The sequence below is a fragment of the Pteropus medius genome, unplaced genomic scaffold (assembly GCF_902729225.1).
Source record: "Pteropus medius unplaced genomic scaffold, Ma_sr-lr_union100, whole genome shotgun sequence".
In the NCBI taxonomy this organism is placed as follows: Eukaryota; Metazoa; Chordata; class Mammalia; order Chiroptera; family Pteropodidae; genus Pteropus; species Pteropus medius.
The window spans coordinates 5,084,850-5,105,130 of NW_024346062.1; the positions used below are offsets into that span (position 1 = coordinate 5,084,850).

At 32.4% G+C, this 20,281-nt stretch overlaps 1 protein-coding gene across 4 annotated transcripts in view; it reads right to left on the reverse strand.

The window, feature by feature from the left end:
- Positions 1–20,281, reverse strand: part of EDIL3 (EGF like and discoidin domains 3) — a 610,996-nt gene that overhangs the window by 114,102 nt on the left and 476,613 nt on the right. For all 4 annotated transcript variants that reach the window (XM_039875013.1, XM_039875011.1, XM_039875015.1 and 1 more), the window contains one exon: positions 6,154–6,335. In XM_039875013.1, coding sequence (XP_039730947.1) covers positions 6,154–6,335 — 182 coding nt within the window. The remainder of the gene's footprint in view (positions 1–6,153; positions 6,336–20,281) is intronic.

Sequence of the window (20,281 nt, forward strand, 5' to 3'; positions counted from 1 at the left end):
ATGGATTCAGGACAGGCTGTCAGTAGACCCGCTCCACCCTTGCAGAAAGTACTGCCACAGTACCTATTAGGACAAACTGTCACATTGGAGGCAGTAGCTGACTCTAATTCATAAGCAGCATGTTTCCACAGGCAGGTCTCATGAGCAGGTTTAATACCTTTGGTTAAAGCCAGATTCACAGTCACAGGAATACTGAGGGGTGCATTTTTCAATATAGGAGAAAAGTTTATGAGAAACTCTGAAAAATGATAGGAAATCAGGGTGCTATCTCTTTTAGTCCTAATGCTAGAAATTGGAATATATAGCCCAGAGGCCACCCAGATGGTCATGTGAAGAGAACTGAAGAGGGAACCATGAATGTAATTAAGGTAGATTGTAAAACCAGAGATTATAAACTTTGAAGGTTTTTTTTTTTTTTTCCATGAACGATAATGAGTTGCTATTTTTAATCAATTCAGATTATCTCTTTTTCACTCCACCAATGTCAAAAGCTAAAAAAATCACTCTGGTAATATTCATGAGACCATATGAAAATGAAGCACAATACAGAAGTTGGAAATGTTTTTCTCATGGCCAAAATGTATAGCAAGTATAATGAAAAACTCTTTTATACAGGGTGCTTTACTGAATTAGCTACTAAGAGTTTAACAGATATTAAACATTATAGTAAATTGATTCTCTGTAACTTCGTATTCTGTATTTTATGAATAACAACAATAAGGTATAAAAGTTTCAAACTCTGGTGGTGCGATTATGACAACAAATTTATAAAAATGTGCAAGAAGCTAAAAAACACTTAAATTTTAACATTTCAGGAACAAAATGTAAATGAGATATAAGATGATTATTTTGGTATTTAATATTCAGAGTTTAATTAGCAGATCTCCTGGAAAACACTTTAGAAATATTACCCGTGCCTATCTAATGTTGCTTATAAAAGTGGTTTGTGGTGATTACGAAGCAAAATACGGGCTATTGTGATTTGCAGAAAGTTTGATTCTTCTGCTGCCCAGATGGGTTAGACATTCCCTATATTGTGGAAAGATGTACCACATATGGCACCAATGGGATGGTGCTTAGATGGCACATCCAAATGTAAGTACATAACAGCTGAACATAGAAAGTGAACTGAGCTGTTTGGGCATTCTCAGTACCACTCAGCACAGCAGAACTACCATGTGAAAATAAACACTATCTCTCTCTCATCTATTTTGTTCAGCATTTTCCATTCTTCTATTAATCAATAATCTGCATCTATCCAACATTTTTGTTTTATACAATGTGCTATGGAAATAGACTTAAATCAGGTATAATTCCTATGCTCAAGTTACAGAATAGGAGGAGAGAGAAAGGTAAACAGTGACTATAAAGGTATGTTAGCTGCTATGTTTGCAATATGTAGATGGCAGAGTTGGAAAAAAGGACACTGTAGTCATTTCTATCTTTGGAGATAAATGCAGGAATTCTAAGAACTCCTTTATAGGGAGAGGAATAGAGGAGCAGAATCTGAAGAAGATTTGTAGATGGTCAGCAGACGAACCATGAAGTGTATATCTCTAAGCACCGCAACAGAAAACAGCTAGATGAATTTGAGGAACAGAAAGAATCCCAGGCCAATGAGGCCTTGGGTGCTGGAAATCAGAGAGGAAGCAGCTTAAAGGAAAGAAAAGAGATTCCAGATGTAGCTTCCTATATAATAGGGAACAATTTCTATATGGTTAACCACATACTCACAGAATCTGAAGCTAAGATCCAAAACACATCCTTTAAAGCAAATAAGCAAGCAATATGCATAATATTAGTTTAAATGTGGTAAATGATCAAATAATTAGAGATTAAATATATTACTTTCAGTACAGAGACATCAAGTCAGTTTTACTTAATGCTAAGTGACTGTTTTTAAAAATGAAAAGTAACATTTTTAAGCACACACACACCTGTATATGAAAGTTCACTTACAATAAACAACTTAAAGGAAAATAATAATGTTCTATCCAGGACTACTTTTTAAAAAAGAGATAATTAGAAGAAGCAATATATCAATGTCTAGATATAATTAGCTGTAGAGAGGTATTTAGTATGGATGGGAGTACATCTAAGAATGTAGGGGAAAAGAGGCTAAGACATTTTCTACTTGAATGAAGAAGTGGTAAAGATGGATTAGATTCTATACATATGTATATGTACATAGAATACGTATACATATTTAATTCAGAAATAACTTGAAAATGAAAAAAATTCTACTTCTTAAATTTGGTGTTTTTAAAAATGGTTTTGTATCTCAAGGAGCTCCAGGTGTCTATAAGTACCAAACACGTTTTTCACATATATACAGGCTCTTGAATGAAATAGATGATTGCTCTATTTTTTGCACCATTTTCAATTCCACTGCACAAAGTTTTAAAAATGAAACCCCACCATAATTGGAACTTTTACTCCAGACATGTGAATTTGTAACATAATGTACGCTCAAATAATTATTTTGGGGGCCTATGTTTTGTAAACTCTTATTTTGTTTAAAAAGCAAAAGTCAGATGATCTTGCTTTCAGATATTTAAAATTTTTTAACAGTGAAAAACCTAATAGTCGTTTAGGAACATTAACTGTTGAAAATACTCAAAATTCTATGACGAAAAATGCTTACTTATGAATTGCTGCTAAAAGTGGGATGCACTTCTGACTAAGATAGATAACATGGTTTTGCCTCCCTATACTTTAGAGATTTTGTGGGTCCCATAGTCCCCCCATCTTTCCTCATTTTTCTTCATTGTTCTTTCCTTGCCTTCTACCCATGTAATTTTTACTACATGCAGTTCCAACAACAAAATGCCTAGATCACCAAGCAAAAGTGTTTTTTAATTTTATTTATCTATTTTTTGCTGTAACTTAAGTAATACAAATTTAGGCTTTATGAGCTGATGAGACATGTTAGTAGTCTAAGGAAGACCTGCAGTTGGTCTTTGGGGCAGTCCAGAAGTTTCTATTTTTACCCGGTGACCCATATGATTCCTGTGCACATTAAAGTTTGAGCAATTAGTATTTCTTCCTCCCACAGACTCTCTAGTGTATAGAAAAAGAACATATTAAGATCATATCTACATTTTCTCTGCAAGTAATGAATTATTTGAAAGAGAAAGATCAAATCTATTTTTCTGAGTGATAAAATGCTAGTACTGAAACTACTGGTAAATTAACTTTCAAATTTTCAAAGGAAAATTATGGCTTTGCATAGGTATAACCATCAAATAGATCACCATGTAATAATATAACTGTAATACATAACGTAATAGGGATTTCTCTCTTCTCATATTTCGTATATTTTGCTAAACTAGCTTTTAGTTTAATAAAGTTCCTTTAAAAATAAGCTATTTGAATGTAGTAAAATATTATGATTCAGATAAAATAGTTAGCAGATGATATAAGACCAGGCCACAAAAGTTGTATTGTTATGTTTACCATGTTTACTTTTCAATATCCTAGATTCAGAGCATTTTGGAAGCAAGTGCTGTCTTTTTTCTAGTAGAGCACAGAGGAGATAAATTTTGTTCAGTACGTGTTTGTCAAATGGATGAAAAAATAATTAGCTGGAAATAAAATAAAATTACCTCAGAAATTAAAAAAATATTTTACTGCATGTAGCTATAAAAGAAAAATGACAGAAAATAATTGTGGTTAAAAATAAATAATAGTTATCCTGATTGACCTAAATCTGTTAGCCAAGCACCCACAAAGTTTAAATGTTTTTACATGTTTGTTTGTTTGCTTGTTTGTTTTATTTATTTTATGGTGACAATGGTTAACAAAATTCAATAAGTTTCAGCTAGTTTTTACATTTTTGTATGAGATAACCCAAGATATATTTCCATTAATTGTGCAAAGTTGCTATTTCTGACATGTTGATCAGAAAGAGAAACTGATATTTCAGGATGCTAATGAACTAGTAAGTGTTTAAGGTAGTAATTATTTATTTGTTGGAAAAAAATCTATGGGAGGAAATAAAGGTCAGGGAAAGTTGAAAAAAAAAAAAAGAGGTTTTTGTTTAACTATATTTACTGCACTAATCTTTTAGATCCAGAACCAACTATGAATATTCTGGTATTGTCAATCATTACATGCTGAGTATGTAAATTTAAAATGGCAATTTCATTTTTTATTTCATCAAGACAAGGAATAAAATGAAATTGAACACTAATTAGTGCATTGTGTCAAATACTCAAAAGATTAGGGGAATACTTGCTCATTTTAAGTGAGTTTAAGTAAAGTACTCAAATGTACTAAAATTTGAAAGTAGAATATAAGTAAAAAATTAAGTGTCAAAGGAAATCAATAATGTCAACACAGAAAATTTGGTATATGCTTAGACTTCTCAGAGCCTTTTAGATACAATGTTCCTTTAAGAAAAGGATAAACTTTTTCTTTTTAGAAAAATAACTTAGAAAGTAAGATGTTATTAAACAATAAAATAACAAAATATATACTCTGGACACAATCACATAGCACTTATTGAATAATGAGGGTGAGTTTTCAGTTTTTTATTCATTATATGAAAGATATCTTCACCTAATATAAAACCCTTTTTATTTACTTTTACTATTTTTTCCTAAGAGCTCGTTATCATCTTCACACTAAAAGCAAAGTAATAGTGATAATAATAAGCTTTTCCTTAAAAATAAAAAAAAAATTATTTATTCTATTTGAGTTGATACAGTTACATTTATCTACCAGTAATCACTGGGAAAAAGACAACTTAAAGTTCATTCATATTTTGAAAGGTGAAATGAAACATAGTGTTAAGAAAGCAATAATTAGGACAATGCAAAGTGAAATATCAGGACATGAAACTTCTTTTATAAGGTGTTTCTCAGAGAAAGCATTGCAAAAACGTGTTATTTATGGCTTAGCGAAACATGTAGTCACATAATTTGCCAAACAGCAGTCTTAATGCAAACTGGTGACATTATCTCTTAATTGCTCTGCAATTTCTGCTCTGAATCTTCATTTCTAAAGTTTTATCATGACTTCAATCCCACAAAAGCATTTCATAACAGTTACCTAAAGAAATGGTCTCTGGAATGATTTTTAGCAAATAGAGTACAAGTGCTTTCTATTGTTTTGTGTCTATTTGAAACCATGATTGGAAATTAATTAGTCTATAATCAAAATTATACAGATGTCTCATTTCCACTCTCTAGAATTCTCGTTGTACATGTGGCTATAGATTAGAAAAATCGTGAGTAACTTAAGAAGCAATTTCTGCAAAATGAATGCAATTATAAATGCCTAAAACAAAACAAGGATATTAAGTAACTAATGGAGCCATGTAGATCAAAGAAATCTTCCCCATGAAGTTTTCTCATAATAATTAATTAATTCTTCTTCTGACCCCATTATATCCTAGATTTTTTCCTCCTCTTTAGCACATATCAATGATTTGTTAGATGTTATTAATGTGGTCTCCATAACCCTAACAGAGGTATAAACTTTTCACAGAAAACTGTTTTGATCACCTTTTCTGTCCTTCTACTATGTAGTTCACTGTCTCACTTCAGCTCATTACTCAAAAAGTGACTAACTGAGTAAAATATGAGGTACTGTCATCACTACCATCCACCCCATATTTGAGAAATCACTTAATACCACAGTATATCATTGTTTTCTCCTGTTTTTTTTTTAATAGCTTGTTGATAATAATAAATGAGAGTATATAAATTGAAACACCCTTAGCTATTGAAATAAGTTGCTGAACACATTTGAGGTATTACCATAATCCATTCTATATTTGATATTTGCATATGTGGAACCACTTCTGAGACAGAGAAGGAAAAGATGAAATCTCAATTTTTGTGAAGTGTCCAAAGTTGATGCTAAATGTTAACACAATGCTAATGAACATGGCATATATAAAAACCTCTTTCTTTGACATACATCTTAAAAGAGTAATATTTGTAACCCCAAAATTTAAAAATCTTTAACTCTTTGACCTGGAATGTGTATGTTTCCCACAGTTTCAGAGCTTACAGCCAATTTGAACTCTTAACTAAATTATTCTTTGCTCTGTGACCATGAAGAAAAGTCACATTTGAGCTCTCACTGTTTTCTCTCTGAAATGACTCTGGTCATTCTTTAGTAACCTTGTCCCATCCCATCTGTTACCTGAATCCATGGCCATCTGTCATTTTCTGCAGCTGTCCAGGCATTTATAAGTCCTTTCTTATTAAGACGTGCATAGTAGGGATACCATTTTTGGAGTCCAAAAAGAGCTCGGTGGGTAGATGAAGCTGTGATTTGCTGATTTGATATGATTCCACCTTCAATTCCCAGTGGGCCTGAACATTCTGGGAACAAATCAGGAAAACAAATGTATTAAAAATAACTCATATTTGAAATGTGGCTGCTGGAATTGATGAGATATTTTTTAAATGATTTTAATTTGTACCACCATGCCCCATAAGCCTCATGTACTTTACACATTTGTTATTGATTACTACATGAAAGAAATAATTCTTGTTCCTCATAACACTCTTCTTTCTTTCTTTGGGTGTGGCACCTGAACAGATGCTTCCCTTCTACATTATGATTCTGCATTATGTATAATTATCCTTTGGCTGTTGATCATGTCAACAAATGTAGACTGTCCTTAAAAGGGCTATCTCCTATTTCATATTCTCAGAAATTAGCATGTCTCATAATTCATAAGTTCCCAATAAATATCTCTCAATCTATTAAATCCTTTCTAGCCTTTCTCTGAGTTTGTATCAAAATCATTTTCATACTCATTTAGTATTTCTCACTACTATAAATTTTTTAACTTAAATTTTGATAACCATTGTCAGTTATGCTTCTACATAAAAGCAATGTGTAAACCTGTCAACATTTAAAAATATTATAATAACTTGTGATATATTATTGAAAGAAATTATGTAGACGAATTTTTATAAGGCGAAGCGGTAACTCTCTGACATTATATACAACAGTATATTTACACTCAGTAAGTCAATATATTTTCCTAATAAAACTTTAAAATACTAAAATTAAAGCATAAAATACTCAAATGATATGTTCTCGCATACCAAATGTGTTTAGATTATAAAATTAAAAATGGAGGCTACTCTACCTAAAAAATTATTACATAGACTTGACTTATTAATTAGTTTATAAAATTTTACCAGAAAGTACATTTAAGTTCAGTTTCAAAAATTTATAATAAGTAATATTATGAACAATAAAAGTAATATCTAATTTTCTTAATTTTACTAACTTTTCATACACTATACTCAACTTTTAGCCAAATTAGATTTGTATAATAAATAGTACAATCCTATTATAAAATATACTACAAAAATTTATCTGAATTCCTGAAAATATGAAAGGACCACACTGCCATTATTAAATGCCACTCTACACGTCATTAAAATCTATAAAATAAATTATTAAATGCCACTCTACACAAGTAATTAAAATCTACAAAATATGCTTGACACCAAGCATATATTATACATTTTAATTACTATTGAAGTTCAACATTTGTCTGTAATTAAACGTCCACATCAGATTGAGCTTGAAAATATGAAAGAAAATACTCTGCAGCTGGATTATAATATTTTTAAGTTATAAAGATGTTTCCCATTGGTAACCATTTTTCTTTAAGCACAAACATTTTTCTTTTTTTTCATTCTATGATCAGATAACAAGTAGCTCTAAGCACATTACTAACATTTCTCCAACTGCTTTAAAACCTTTAACAACTTTTTATAATGAAGATGAAAATATGTGATAAGTAATCATCTTAATCAAACCTTATTAGTAAACTGACATTAATACAGCAAAAATTGCTTCTGTGACTAATGATTAATAAATCATTCACTTGATAAATTAAATTTAGATACTAAGATCTTTTCTGAAACATGTAATTAGAGTTGTTTAGCACTTTATGAAGGTATACTATATCACTTTGAAGTCATTAAATTAAGAAGCCCTTCACTTTTAGAATCACAGTATTAGGAGTGATAGACAATCTGATTTTCACATTTCAAAAAAGTTAACATTAACAACTCCAATGTTGAGTCTCTGGATTCTCGCTTTGCTTTCCGTTTTAAACAAAATCTCTACAGACTTCATAAAAGCACTCAGACACTTTCATGATGACACTGGTTTTAAACAACTTCAGGAGGCTGACTTTTTTAAGAATATTGCCATGAAAGGAGTCTCAAAGATCCTTTTCCTTGATTTGTGCAATGTTTGGATGAAAAAAATGCAACAGTCAGGAAGGCCATTTATTGTAGGCCAGTCAGTAGAATGGCAGAGCTAGAGAGCCAGCTTTGATTAATTAAACTTTATGACAGCCTTAGAAAGAATTCTATACCATTTAGTTCTATACTTCTAAAGACCTTACGCTGAACTGGACACCTTCACTGAATTCGTAACTATTCTAAGGAGTGATTAGACTTCAAACCTCACTATTTAGTAAGTCTACTTCATCAGAACTCTTAACCAACCAACTTCCCCTATCTGCTAACATATCAGCAAACACATTGGCCATGAAATGTTGTTTATCATCTGAGTCAAATGCCAATCAGAGATTTAAAAAAAATACTTGCATGTGTTTTTTCATTCTGTCATAAGGCTTCCAATCTTTGTCAGGTCATCACTAATCATTCATGCAAACAAAATATAATTTAAAAAATATATATTGACATGCTATATTTATATAGGGCTTCATAGTTTAATAAATATTTTCACATAAGCTATCTTATGCTGTGATGCTAAATTTATAAATACTGTATTTATTTACTCAGTTCTTAATTCTACATTAAAAAAAAAGTGAACATCGACATTCACTTATAAACTGTATATTGGCAATCGGTATAGCCCACCAGAAGAAATATGATTTTGTGGGGATTCTTGAATTAAACATGATTCAGTGAGATCAGCTTATATTCTTATTGGTTAGTGGTCCTCAATTTATTTCATTTTAAAAATTGAGGTTACGATCATACCTAATTCACCAGCTGTGAGGTAATAAAAAGTAAGAAAGTGCTCTGCTTTGGTAACTGTAAATTGTTAAAAAATAATGAGCTTGGTTCTGTGAGGTCGCTAGCAGCTTTCTCTTTAGAGTTAAAGTGATCCTGGCCTTTAGCTCCTGTGGAGCAGGCACTTGGTCTTTACACTGTTGCATCCTTGGTGGCTTGTACACAGGAAGAGCTCAATAAATATCTGTTGAATATTAGTATTGGGGGCTTCTTCTTCATAAACAGTAAACTACTAAGCAAATCCAAGTGTCATACTTTATTTCACAATGGAAAATTGTCATTACAGCAGGTTTTCTTCACTAATCATTTGGACCACAATCAAATGGATGTCATCATAATAAGAAGTTCAAAATACAATTTCCTTTGGCCTGTGTTATCCACTTCCCTAATGTCCTATTAAATTCAAAAGTTATAAAAACTAATGGAGTTGAAATTAAGAATGCAAATGATTATACTCCTAAGATTAAGTGACCTTAAGCAGTGAACAATAAGATGCTTAAAAGAAAGATAATATGGAGCTATACATTGCTATTATTATCAATAAATGAGGGAATAATATGAAATAATACCTGATAGAAAACTTAATATTAGATGAGCATTGTATTTCCTCACATAATCAAAATAATATTTTAAGGAAAAAAGGTAATCGTGCCTATTTCATAAATGAGAAAACTTGTAAGTAAGAAAGTTAAACTTGTAAAAGGTGAGTCTGAAATTTGAGCCAAATGCTCTGCTTCACAAACAGAAAATATCAACTGATGAAGTAGAGTTCAGTAATTCTACAAAGGTTGATTCTGGTTCTTTTACCTCTGCTGTTAGTTTATATAAGAGCTGTGTACTTACACATACCAGGAAAGGGGGTAGGAGAATTAGCATGAAGGAAACATGCAGAATATTGCTAGTGGCATTCAGGATATTCAGAGTTTTCACAAATTGGGATACATTAAAAAAGCAGGTGATAGTCCATGGCAGTTAGTCACTGAGGTATCATCAGGTACCTTTAAAGGTGTTAAAAATTAACCTGTTACCATAATTGGCTTATATACTGCTTATCTACTATGCATAGGCTAATTCAATCCTAGGTATTTTACTGACCCCTTCTTATGTGCCCATCTAGTCATCAATCCATCCATCCACTCAGCCTCCAATCATTTAACTCAGTTTTGAAAAATACATATTAATAAAGACCTACTATCTATCGGGCACTTTTCTAAGCAGTAGAGATACAAGGATGAACAAGGCAGAAAAGGTCTCAGCTCTTAAAGTTCATATTCTAGTGGGGAAACAAACTACAAACAAATAAGGAAATAGCATAAAGTGGTAAGTGAAGAATAAAAGATGGATGAACCAGGTGAAGGTGTGTCAGGTGAACAGAGATGACCTTTCTGAGAGGTGACACTAAATCTGATCTCTGAGTGAGAGGGAGGAGTTGGCTACTATGTCAAATTTACTGTACTAGTTTCCTCAAGGAGCTTTCAGTCCAGAGAGACAGACACACACAGAATCAAAAACATTGTAATATAATATGTGATGGAGGGTGCACAGGATTCAATGGGAGAATGGAAGAAGGAATCATAATCCAGCCTTAGGTTCAGGGAAGGATTTCCCAGAAAAGAGTAGGAGTTAGTGAAGAAGGAAGGGAGGGTAGACACAAAGACAGGAAACAGTCTGGTATAATTAGGGAAGTAGAGGCAGGTCAGTGTTAACAGACCAAAATGAGTTGGTAGAGTGAGGGTCAAAATGGGCTGAATAGCTTGCTGAGAGAACACAATTCAATCAGTGAAGGGAGTTTCTGAAAGATTCTAACTATGGTTACATTTTCATTTAATAAAGATCATTTCTGCTATACTGCAAAAGATTGCTTAAAGAAGGGACAAAACTATTGCCAAATAGCTAGCTATCGCAATTGTCCAGGTGAAAAATGATGCAGATCCAAAAGAGGGATGGAAAAGAAGGTTCAAGATTCATTTCAAAGGTAGAATTGTTTTTGCAGAACTAGTAATAATTAGATGTTGAGTGGACAAAGACAAAGTATCTTCAAAGGTGTCAGCATAGGCAGTGCTCCCTTTAATTGGCATTGGCCATGTCTCACAAATAACGCCATTGAATTTAATGTTTCCCTCAAAATTTTATCAAAAATTATTCTTGCTGCTGGATTAAATTTGGGAGGAGCTGTTTTTGTCCCACCTGCTATTGCCATGCAGAACCTAGTGGGCTAGTCACATCAATCAGGATTGATGTGGGACAGGATTGAAAAGAGAAAACCTGCTTCTATGTGCCAGCTATACCCAGAACTTCCCTGCCCCACAATTCATCCATGTGTATTATGTGTGTCCATCTGCTGTCCCACAAAACGGCGAGCCCCTTACATGCCTCAGAGTACCTAGCAGCAAGCCTCAATTTTAGCAGACACTTAATAAATACTTGTAGAGGAAATTAACTTTGAAGTAAATATGAAAAGTAAATAAACAGTAAAAATTACAGCTAACATTGTAATATCTTATTTGTGTAATTCATTTTTAAGTTAAAAAATCATTTCTCCTATTCTCTCAAGTGTACACTGATATAGAGACCTTCAGAAATTGTTCCTATGCTGAGTGAAGAGGAGGAGCAAGTACTTCTTTAGTAATGGAAAACATAAACTAAAAGCTGAGTGGGTTATTTCTCTTCCAGCCAGCTGCCATTTAGACACCAGGTATTTCTGAAACTGCCCACCCTTACCCCTAGAGTGAGTTCCATGGCAATTCAATCAGTGCCGAATAGGGCAGTAGAATACGGTAGTCAGTCTGATCATTAGATTTGTGTCTATGCATCTTTGGTGTTGTGCTTGCTTTTGTCAGGTTTAACAATAATCCTATATTAATGAGTCCAATCAACATCGATTACCAAAGGCTTTTAGGCATCATTTGCATAGTCAGTTAAAACCATTGCTTTGCTGGAATTGTCTGAGTGCCCTAGAAATGCCTTCTGACATGAGGCCCTGCTGTTCAGACTCGCTGAGCAAGTGATGTCACCTGGCAGGCTGAGCAAGAGCAGCTGCACCAGCTGGGGCCAAGCCTCCTGTGCCCTCCCAAGAGTCTGTCTCCGCTTTTGCCAAACCCTGTGAATAAAATAACTTCAAAGTGAAGTCCTTCTCACTCTACAAACGCATTCTCTGGAGTGTAGCAGAGAATGGCGTCTGCATTTTATTGATCTTCCAGCTGACAAGTAAGCAGAGCCTCAAGATGTCTCACATTTTGATCCTGAGTGTACTGATTAAGCCTTTCAAATAAGTGAGATGCATGGCTGAATCCGTAACAGGAATGTACTGCTTTCATTTGCTCTATCTCAATATCCAGAATCTTCAGAATGAAAGGATTTCAAATTAAAGCCATGTAAGAAACAAATCTCCTTTAAACATCTCCAGTCTTCTCTTTCTCTGAGCATCTCATCTTCTTACCAGAGTGTGAGTCCTCTGTTGTGCTTTGCACAGTACGATAATTATGCTGAACACAAGTGCTGGTGAGTGGATTATGATGATCTCCAGTATTACAGAAATTAATGCTGATTCAAGCATAAACTTCCCACTATGCCAGTTGGACCACAGCCTTTCCTTATTCCTAGTGTTTGTTTTATGTTAGGGTTTTCTTGAGACCAGCTTCTAAATTGGTGAGGGTGAGATCAAGGCCACTATTCCTCTCTTTGTGACCCAGAGTTTAAAAGGAGCCCTGAAGATTTTTTCTCTCGTGAGTCTTGTCACCTAAACTCCCACACATTTGCTGGTTTCTCTTAGGCTACCCTTTTTCTTGTGCTGGGGAATGGTGTCAGAGGAATTAGGACAAAGAAGGGAATGAAGACAGGAAGTGTAAGAAAGGCTGATCTCAGGTATAGGGCTTGGATGTACTTGTTTGGCTGTAGGGGATAGGAAGTTGGCAGAGGAGCTCCTTGGAGACAGTGTGAGAGGCAAAGGTGGTTATGCATCACACAGCCAGCCCTTCCTTCACTCACTCATTCATAAATTCCCACGGAGCAACAACCCCCAGGGTGTTAGCTCCCTGTCATGGCACTGGGACTGATCAGATTAAAAAGACTTGGAGTAAAAATCTCATTTGATGATGTTTGTTTCTCTCTGCATTTAGAGACTGCTTCTTTGTTTGCGAGCATAAACTTCACATATGGCCACAGTAACTTTCTTTAGGGAAACCAGTAATTGCAAAATCATCAAAATAGTTTTCAAAACTTAGTTAAGCTTATTTGGATTGCAATAAAACACATGTGTACCTTAAGGAAAAGGCAATTTCTTTGCATCAGATGGACCGCTTAGCCTAGAAAAATGCTAATTTTCTTCACAATCTCGAAGACTGATTCTGTGATATGTGGCCACTAAAAATTTTCCCCATTTTATTAGAAACTGTATTCAATTATTTTCCATATTAGAAAGCTCAGAGGCATCTAAGATAAATGATGAAAAACAACTACTTGTGCATCTTTTTTTTCTTAGATAATAGACTTCCTAAAGGTAGAAACCATGCCTTTTGCATTCATGTATGTTCCCAAAGCACTTAACACAGTGCCTTACAAATTGTCAATTCCCAATATTATGGACTAAAGTAAACTAAAATAAATCACTGCTTTTTTTTCCTTCCTTTGTTGAAACTAAATTAATCTTTGAGATGTAGATATGATCACCCTAAAGATTCAACATACTGGGTAGGTGTTAAAATTATAAATACTTTCTTGGTATGCTGGAATGCTTAAAATATATTAGAATCAGCTCTTTGAAGGTACGGGAAATATTATGTTTGGCATAAAAATCAGCATTCATGAAATTACAAATTCAATTATTAGCCATTTAGCTATTAGCCTGTAAAATGCTGTTATGCATTTCTTCACATCACGTTATCTCAAGTCAGTTATGATATATTATCAGTTCAAATTAATTTTTTTGAATCCAGAAAAAAATTAAACCCATGAATAAGCTAAATTATAATAGAAAATTATCCATTAATATTTCCCAAAGCTAATTTTTTAGTATATTGATGCAGAATGACAGTGTTGGTGTTATTTAAATAGTGGCACCTTTGTACTCTAGTATTCAAGGCCAAAATTCTTATTGAGGTAATTCACAAAAGTCAACAAAATCTAATAAAATTATCATCCTACCACAGTAAACAATGTTGCTGTAGTACAAAAGAAGAGTGCATTTTCATTAACTAAAGATACACTCTTTCAAAAGAGAAAAGCATTTGGGCTTTTCAAGTACTTGAAAGCACTTTTGCAGCCAGTCAAGATTTCAGTGACTTTTATTAGGCTTCTACATAAACTGCACAATATCTCTTCTACCAACTATAAGGATAAAAACATGGTTTGACGAAATATTTGTCTGCAGAGTCAAAAGCCTGCAATTAAAAAACTGCAGATATATTCTTGCCTCCAACAAAAGATAAATCTGCACAGGAAAGAGTTAAAAGGGGTATCATGCCCAGGTAAATGCTAAAGATGAGATTCAGTTGCGTTAAAAAACATGAGTAGAATACCAAATGTAAATATTCAAACACTGCTATGTAGAAGACACGTTTCCACACTTATAAGTTATTTACATCTTTTAAGTTTTCTTGGTGAATGCATATTAGGACAAGTACCTCAAGGTGCTGCTTCTGCTGTTTTGTTTTATGCAATATTATTAGCATGCCAAGCACTGATTTTACTTGAGAGATAAATCATAGTCCCAAATCCAATTATTAGCTATGTAGCCATTTTTCTTTTATACAATGCAGTTATACTTTTCTTCACACAAGATATTTCTCAGGTCAAGTATGAAGATGCAGTGTTCTAGAGGTCAAAAGAAATCCGAGAAATTAAACAGGAAGCCACTGCAGATGGCAAGGTATGAAATGAACCTTCTTTAATGCTAGAACACTTTGCAAAGTCAGTGAAAAGAAGGTTGAAGAGCAAAATGGAACCTGGAAATGCAGAGTAGATGATTTATTAATTTGATTTCTCGAGACATCTAAATTAGACATTTACTCCTAAAAATATAAGGAAATATTTGTCATATAAATAGGTAATACCCTTAAAGTTACAGAAATATCGAACTTGAGGAAGCGAATTAAAATATCTTGCAAGAAAATTTTTAGTTTGCCCTCTAAGTCACAACCTCAGCTAAATTGTTTTTTCTCCTTTATTTATGTGTGTGTGTGTGTGTGTGTGTGTGTGTAGAGCCAGATATATATATTATACACAAGTATTTGCAATGGCTTTGATAGTTCTGAAAGGGACAATATAAAATTTGAAACAAAATAAATATAAAGCTACTAAAACAAAGGGTGCCTTCTAAATTTTATAGAAAGAACATTCTAGGAGAATTTATAAACCAGTAGAAGCTAAGCCGGCTTTTCATACATTATCCCTTACTCATATAAGACACTCATACTAGGTGTGCTTTATAACATACTGACTATACGTTAGCCTATTAAAATAGAAAATTGAACTTTGGCTTGTTTTCAAATTTATTATCTGTAATGAATGATAAAGTAGACCCTGGTATTATGTGGTGTTCAGGTTAAATGCTCATTTTTGTTGGACAATATTTGTAGAAAAAACAACTTTTAAAGTTTGTGTCAGAACTACTTAATAACACATATACATTTCAAAGAAGAAAAGGCATTTAAAACTTTTAAATCTGGATTGAAATCTTTAGCTGCTGAAATCTTTAGCTATGTTCAACAAAATAGAAACAATGAAATAAATTGCTATTCTCTGGTCTGTTTCAACAGAATAGATTATTGTTATATAGTTTGGCCTAATGATTAAGTAATGATATAAATAATTATAAATAAATATGTTCTTATAAACTTATATTAAAAATATCTGACAAATATAAAATTTTAAACTACAAATAATCCTATGACTGCCCATTCATAAGATGTAAAATTTGAAAAAAAAAAAGTCAAAACAAATTTCATGCTTTTCCTTAAGCTTTTAATTAAAAGAGAATTTAATGTTTCTCTCTCATTTTGGAATTACATAAGCCTAGGTTCTCCAGAAGCTTCCATGTTACCATCTTACTCATGTTAAATAGCTCAGCATCCTAGTACTACATTTATAAAATCAACTAGGAATCAGGTAAGAGTCATCAAATCAGAAACATATAATAATCATAGTCATTAACCCAAAATAGAGATGGAAGAATTGCTATCATTTCTAAAAATTCCTGTACAAATGAGTAGAATAGTACTTGCTTTCTTGGAAGCCTTCACTTTGGTCGAATGGTTCAAAAAATAGTAAATGCAGTTAATTTTTAACTTAATAGCCATAAGGATATAGCAGGATATAGCTCTTATTTCTAATAACAGGAATAATAAATTATACAAAAACGAATAGCGATAACCAGGGATATAAACTTCACCTTGCATTAGTAAGAAAATATTTCATTAGTTTAACATTTTTCTTCAATTATACAAATCCTCTTTAACTACAAAAAAGAGAAATGACTGTGTGAACTGTAAATTGCTGATAGAGGGTTATGACAATATATCCTTGGTGCCTTAGTACTTTCAATAGTTATCTAATTAGCTTAACCAAATTTGCAAAAATATAAAGAAAACAAACAATTATTTCATGTTAATAGATATAAAGGCCCACAATTTTCAGAAGAGTATACAACTTACAAATATAAGTAACATATTTGGGAAATAATTAAGGTAACGATAGTGTACAATTAGTGACTTCTGATGTATGTAAAATGACTTATTGAGTATTGTCAAATTTTCTGTTATATCAGTTCATCAAGACTGTTTTCATTGCAATTTTGAGTAAGGGTATGAAGAAAATAGCAGTACCAGACATCTATTTAAATATATATGTATATGGGTGGTGCCAATATACAGCAAAGTATAAAAGCTGTGAGTTAATTATCTTTTTACAGGGAAAATAACACCCACCTTCATGTTTTTCTCATCAGTTAGAAACAATGTACGGTAAGCGCATAGCAAACTATATGGTAATCAGTATGCCCTTAGTGAATGGAAGCTCTTATGTTGTTGTTATCTTATTTTTATAAAGCAAAACTTAGAGTTAAAAATCATGAATAGAGAAAATGAGTTCCACTGTGACTACCTGGAGACCCAAGGTTTATACATATGTTCACCTAGGTTTTACATGCATTCGTTTCTTACTCAGGAAAAAAAAAGAAGTGGAACATTGATTTCCATTATCTATGAAAAATGTTCTTCAGTAAAAATTAAAACACATACATAAGCACAAATCTTAATCATGAAGTTATTCAAAATGTCATGTTACTTGACATCTCCTTAATATCATATTTATCTTCAGACATTTCTGTCACCAAAGCATTCAAATTGTCATATAAATCTCTGCCTGGGGGGAAATATAAACTATAGCTTCTTGTAATGAATGAAAACTAAATGATTCCCTATAGTATATTGCCAGACTCACTGGAAATAAAAACTACTAATTAAATAATCCCTTTTTAAAGTACATCTGTGTCTGGCAGGCACTTTTCTTCAGTGTGGTACAAAATGAGGGACTCCTATGGAAAAGTCTCATATTAACACTTAGATAAACCAGATTACAACTCTGAAAAATTCCTTTATAATAAAGTTTTTCTCCCAATTTAATATCCGAGTAACCCTATCTTTAGGTTAGATGGAGATGAAGTTTTAGCTGGAGGCAATTTTGTTGCAATAATCAAAGAAATCTCATTTCCTCAAGTCTTTAACTGAGAGTAAAGTAACAAACCATTTTTCCCCAAATTGAATAATACTTGGTTCCTATATCTTCAGCATAACTTTTTGTTTCATCATGACTTATTTTTCCAATGAATGTGAGAATGTTAATATTAATTTTTTTCACATTTTCAAGAACATAAAGGAAATGCATGGGAAGAAAAATCATGAAATGCCACTTAGCACCTAGCCAACACTTTTACTGATCTGATTTTGAGCTATAAGAAAACTGCATAAGTACCGGTTTCTTATGAAGTGTCACATAAAGAAAGTAAAATGAAGAGATAGTTTAAGAAGAAAATTCTGTGTTCCAAAGGAATGAATCTCTCTTTCCTCTCACAGACATTCCTGAAAAATAAAAATTAAGCTTGTACATATTTATTGCAGAGAAAAATACATCAGGCATTTCAGCCTCAAAATAACTGCATAAATAGTAATTTCATTCCCAATTTTAATTGAGGCAACTGAGACTCAGAGAGGTTAAGTAAATCCCTGAAAGTCACAGAGATAGGATTTGGCCTCGGGTATATTTATTACCAAAACATCTTGATAAACATTGTGGTATGACATGCTGGGGACATTCTGTTTGTTGCATATACCTTAAGCGGTGTGGAGAAGTGATGAAAAGTAACAAGGGTACTTGGCCACTACGTTTATGAAGATACAGAGTAGTGCCCTAACTGATGTGTCATCACTATCCTTGTTTCTGCCATGATTTGTGGATTGAAGGTTTAACAATAGACTGTCATTTATTCAACATTTAAAAAATATTTGTTGAACCTCTTTGTGCAAGGCAGAAGCATTAACATTTCATACCATAGTCTTTTAAGGTTCAAAGTGATTATACAGCTGGAGGTAGCTTATTAGAAACTAATCTAAAGTTAGCATCATTTTATAACTACAGATCCATAGAAAAGGACTATGGCAAACTTCTTACCTCAAGGATTTCTACAGCTTTAATTTTCCTTTCTCACTGTTTATTTTCTCTCTACAATATAAGAACTGCTTTCATATGCTCATTATAAAAAGTGCCAATTATGGCATAGGGCATTTTTCTCTGTTTAACAAAATGCTTCAGGATAAATTGTGGAAGCAATTGTTTTCAATGTCAACATATTCAAACATGAAATTAGCATTTGGGTATCATTTTAGTCTAAGTTAGGATATAAAGATAAAAATTTATGTATAAATTTTAAACATTTTAATCATTAATTTACCAAGAATTTTGTGTCCAACCCAGGACTGTTTTTATAGTTGCTATTCATTTTTGTTTTCAATAGCTTTGTATTTTAGATGCATGATAATCCTTAGAACAAATAAGCAAGCACCAATTAAACATTCATATGCATATAAACTTGAATTTCCCTAGTATATTTCTCTTTTCTATCATATTCACTTTAATGTAGATTCAAGATTCTTTATATGTGCTAACAGATTAAAAAGTAAACATGAGGAAAAGAAATAAATTGATTATGTTTACTCAACATACCTTGCAATCATTTTAAAATTCAGTTTAACTTCCATTTCTCATAAGCATGACTCATTAATAACATAAATTATTAACTGAAACATGATTTTTGCAAATTTTAACTTCTATTAATACTCTCTAGTTAAGATGCAACAGTAAAAAAATTCATTTCAACCAGTAATTAAAGCAGCCTTGTAGATAATTTACTTGGCTAGCCAACTCCTGTAATTTCAAAACTGTTTACACTAATATGTTCTTGGGAATAGAAAGGCTATGACTAGAATGCAAAACAGTCAACCCTTTAAAAAGTGAGTGTAAGACAAACCCTATAAAATGTTTCTGATATTTTTATTTTTAAAAATTCAATTTAAATTTGAATTAAATGTATCTAGTGATCTGTTCATTATATTTAAATGCATGATAAACTGCTTTCCTTTTTTATGTTAACCAAATTGATAAAGGCACACATCTTTCCCTCTCTCTCAAAAATTCATACTGAACTCAAAGCAATCTTAAATACTCAGTTGCCTGGGTTTCTCAAATGTCCAATTTATCCAGGGATTTTTGGTATTATAGAAATGAAGGAGAAAAAATACATCGAAGAAAATGTCTACTCTTGAAAAACTTTAGATCTGAAGTGGGATTTGGCCAACTAGACACACAGAAGATAGACTCTGGAAAGAATAAAGTAAAAATAAATAAATGTCATAAGTATAGCCTTTGATAGTGTGCTACATGTGCTGGATTTAAATGCACTCCATTTCAGAAGAAAAAAATTAAAACATTAATTTCGTGTTTTCCAAATGCCTATGTATATGTATATATAATATATATATATATATATATATATATATAAATTTTATAATCAGAAAAAATGTTTAAGAAAACATTAAAGGGTCATTCAAACAAGTGAAATATCAACATTTTCTAAGTGGACTATTAGCCATGCTATTACCTGTTGCTAAGGGGCATAGAGATACTAGAAACTACATGATAGATAATTGTGCCTAGAAAAAGATAATTGAACTATTTTCTAATTAAGGTAGGGGTGTGTGTGT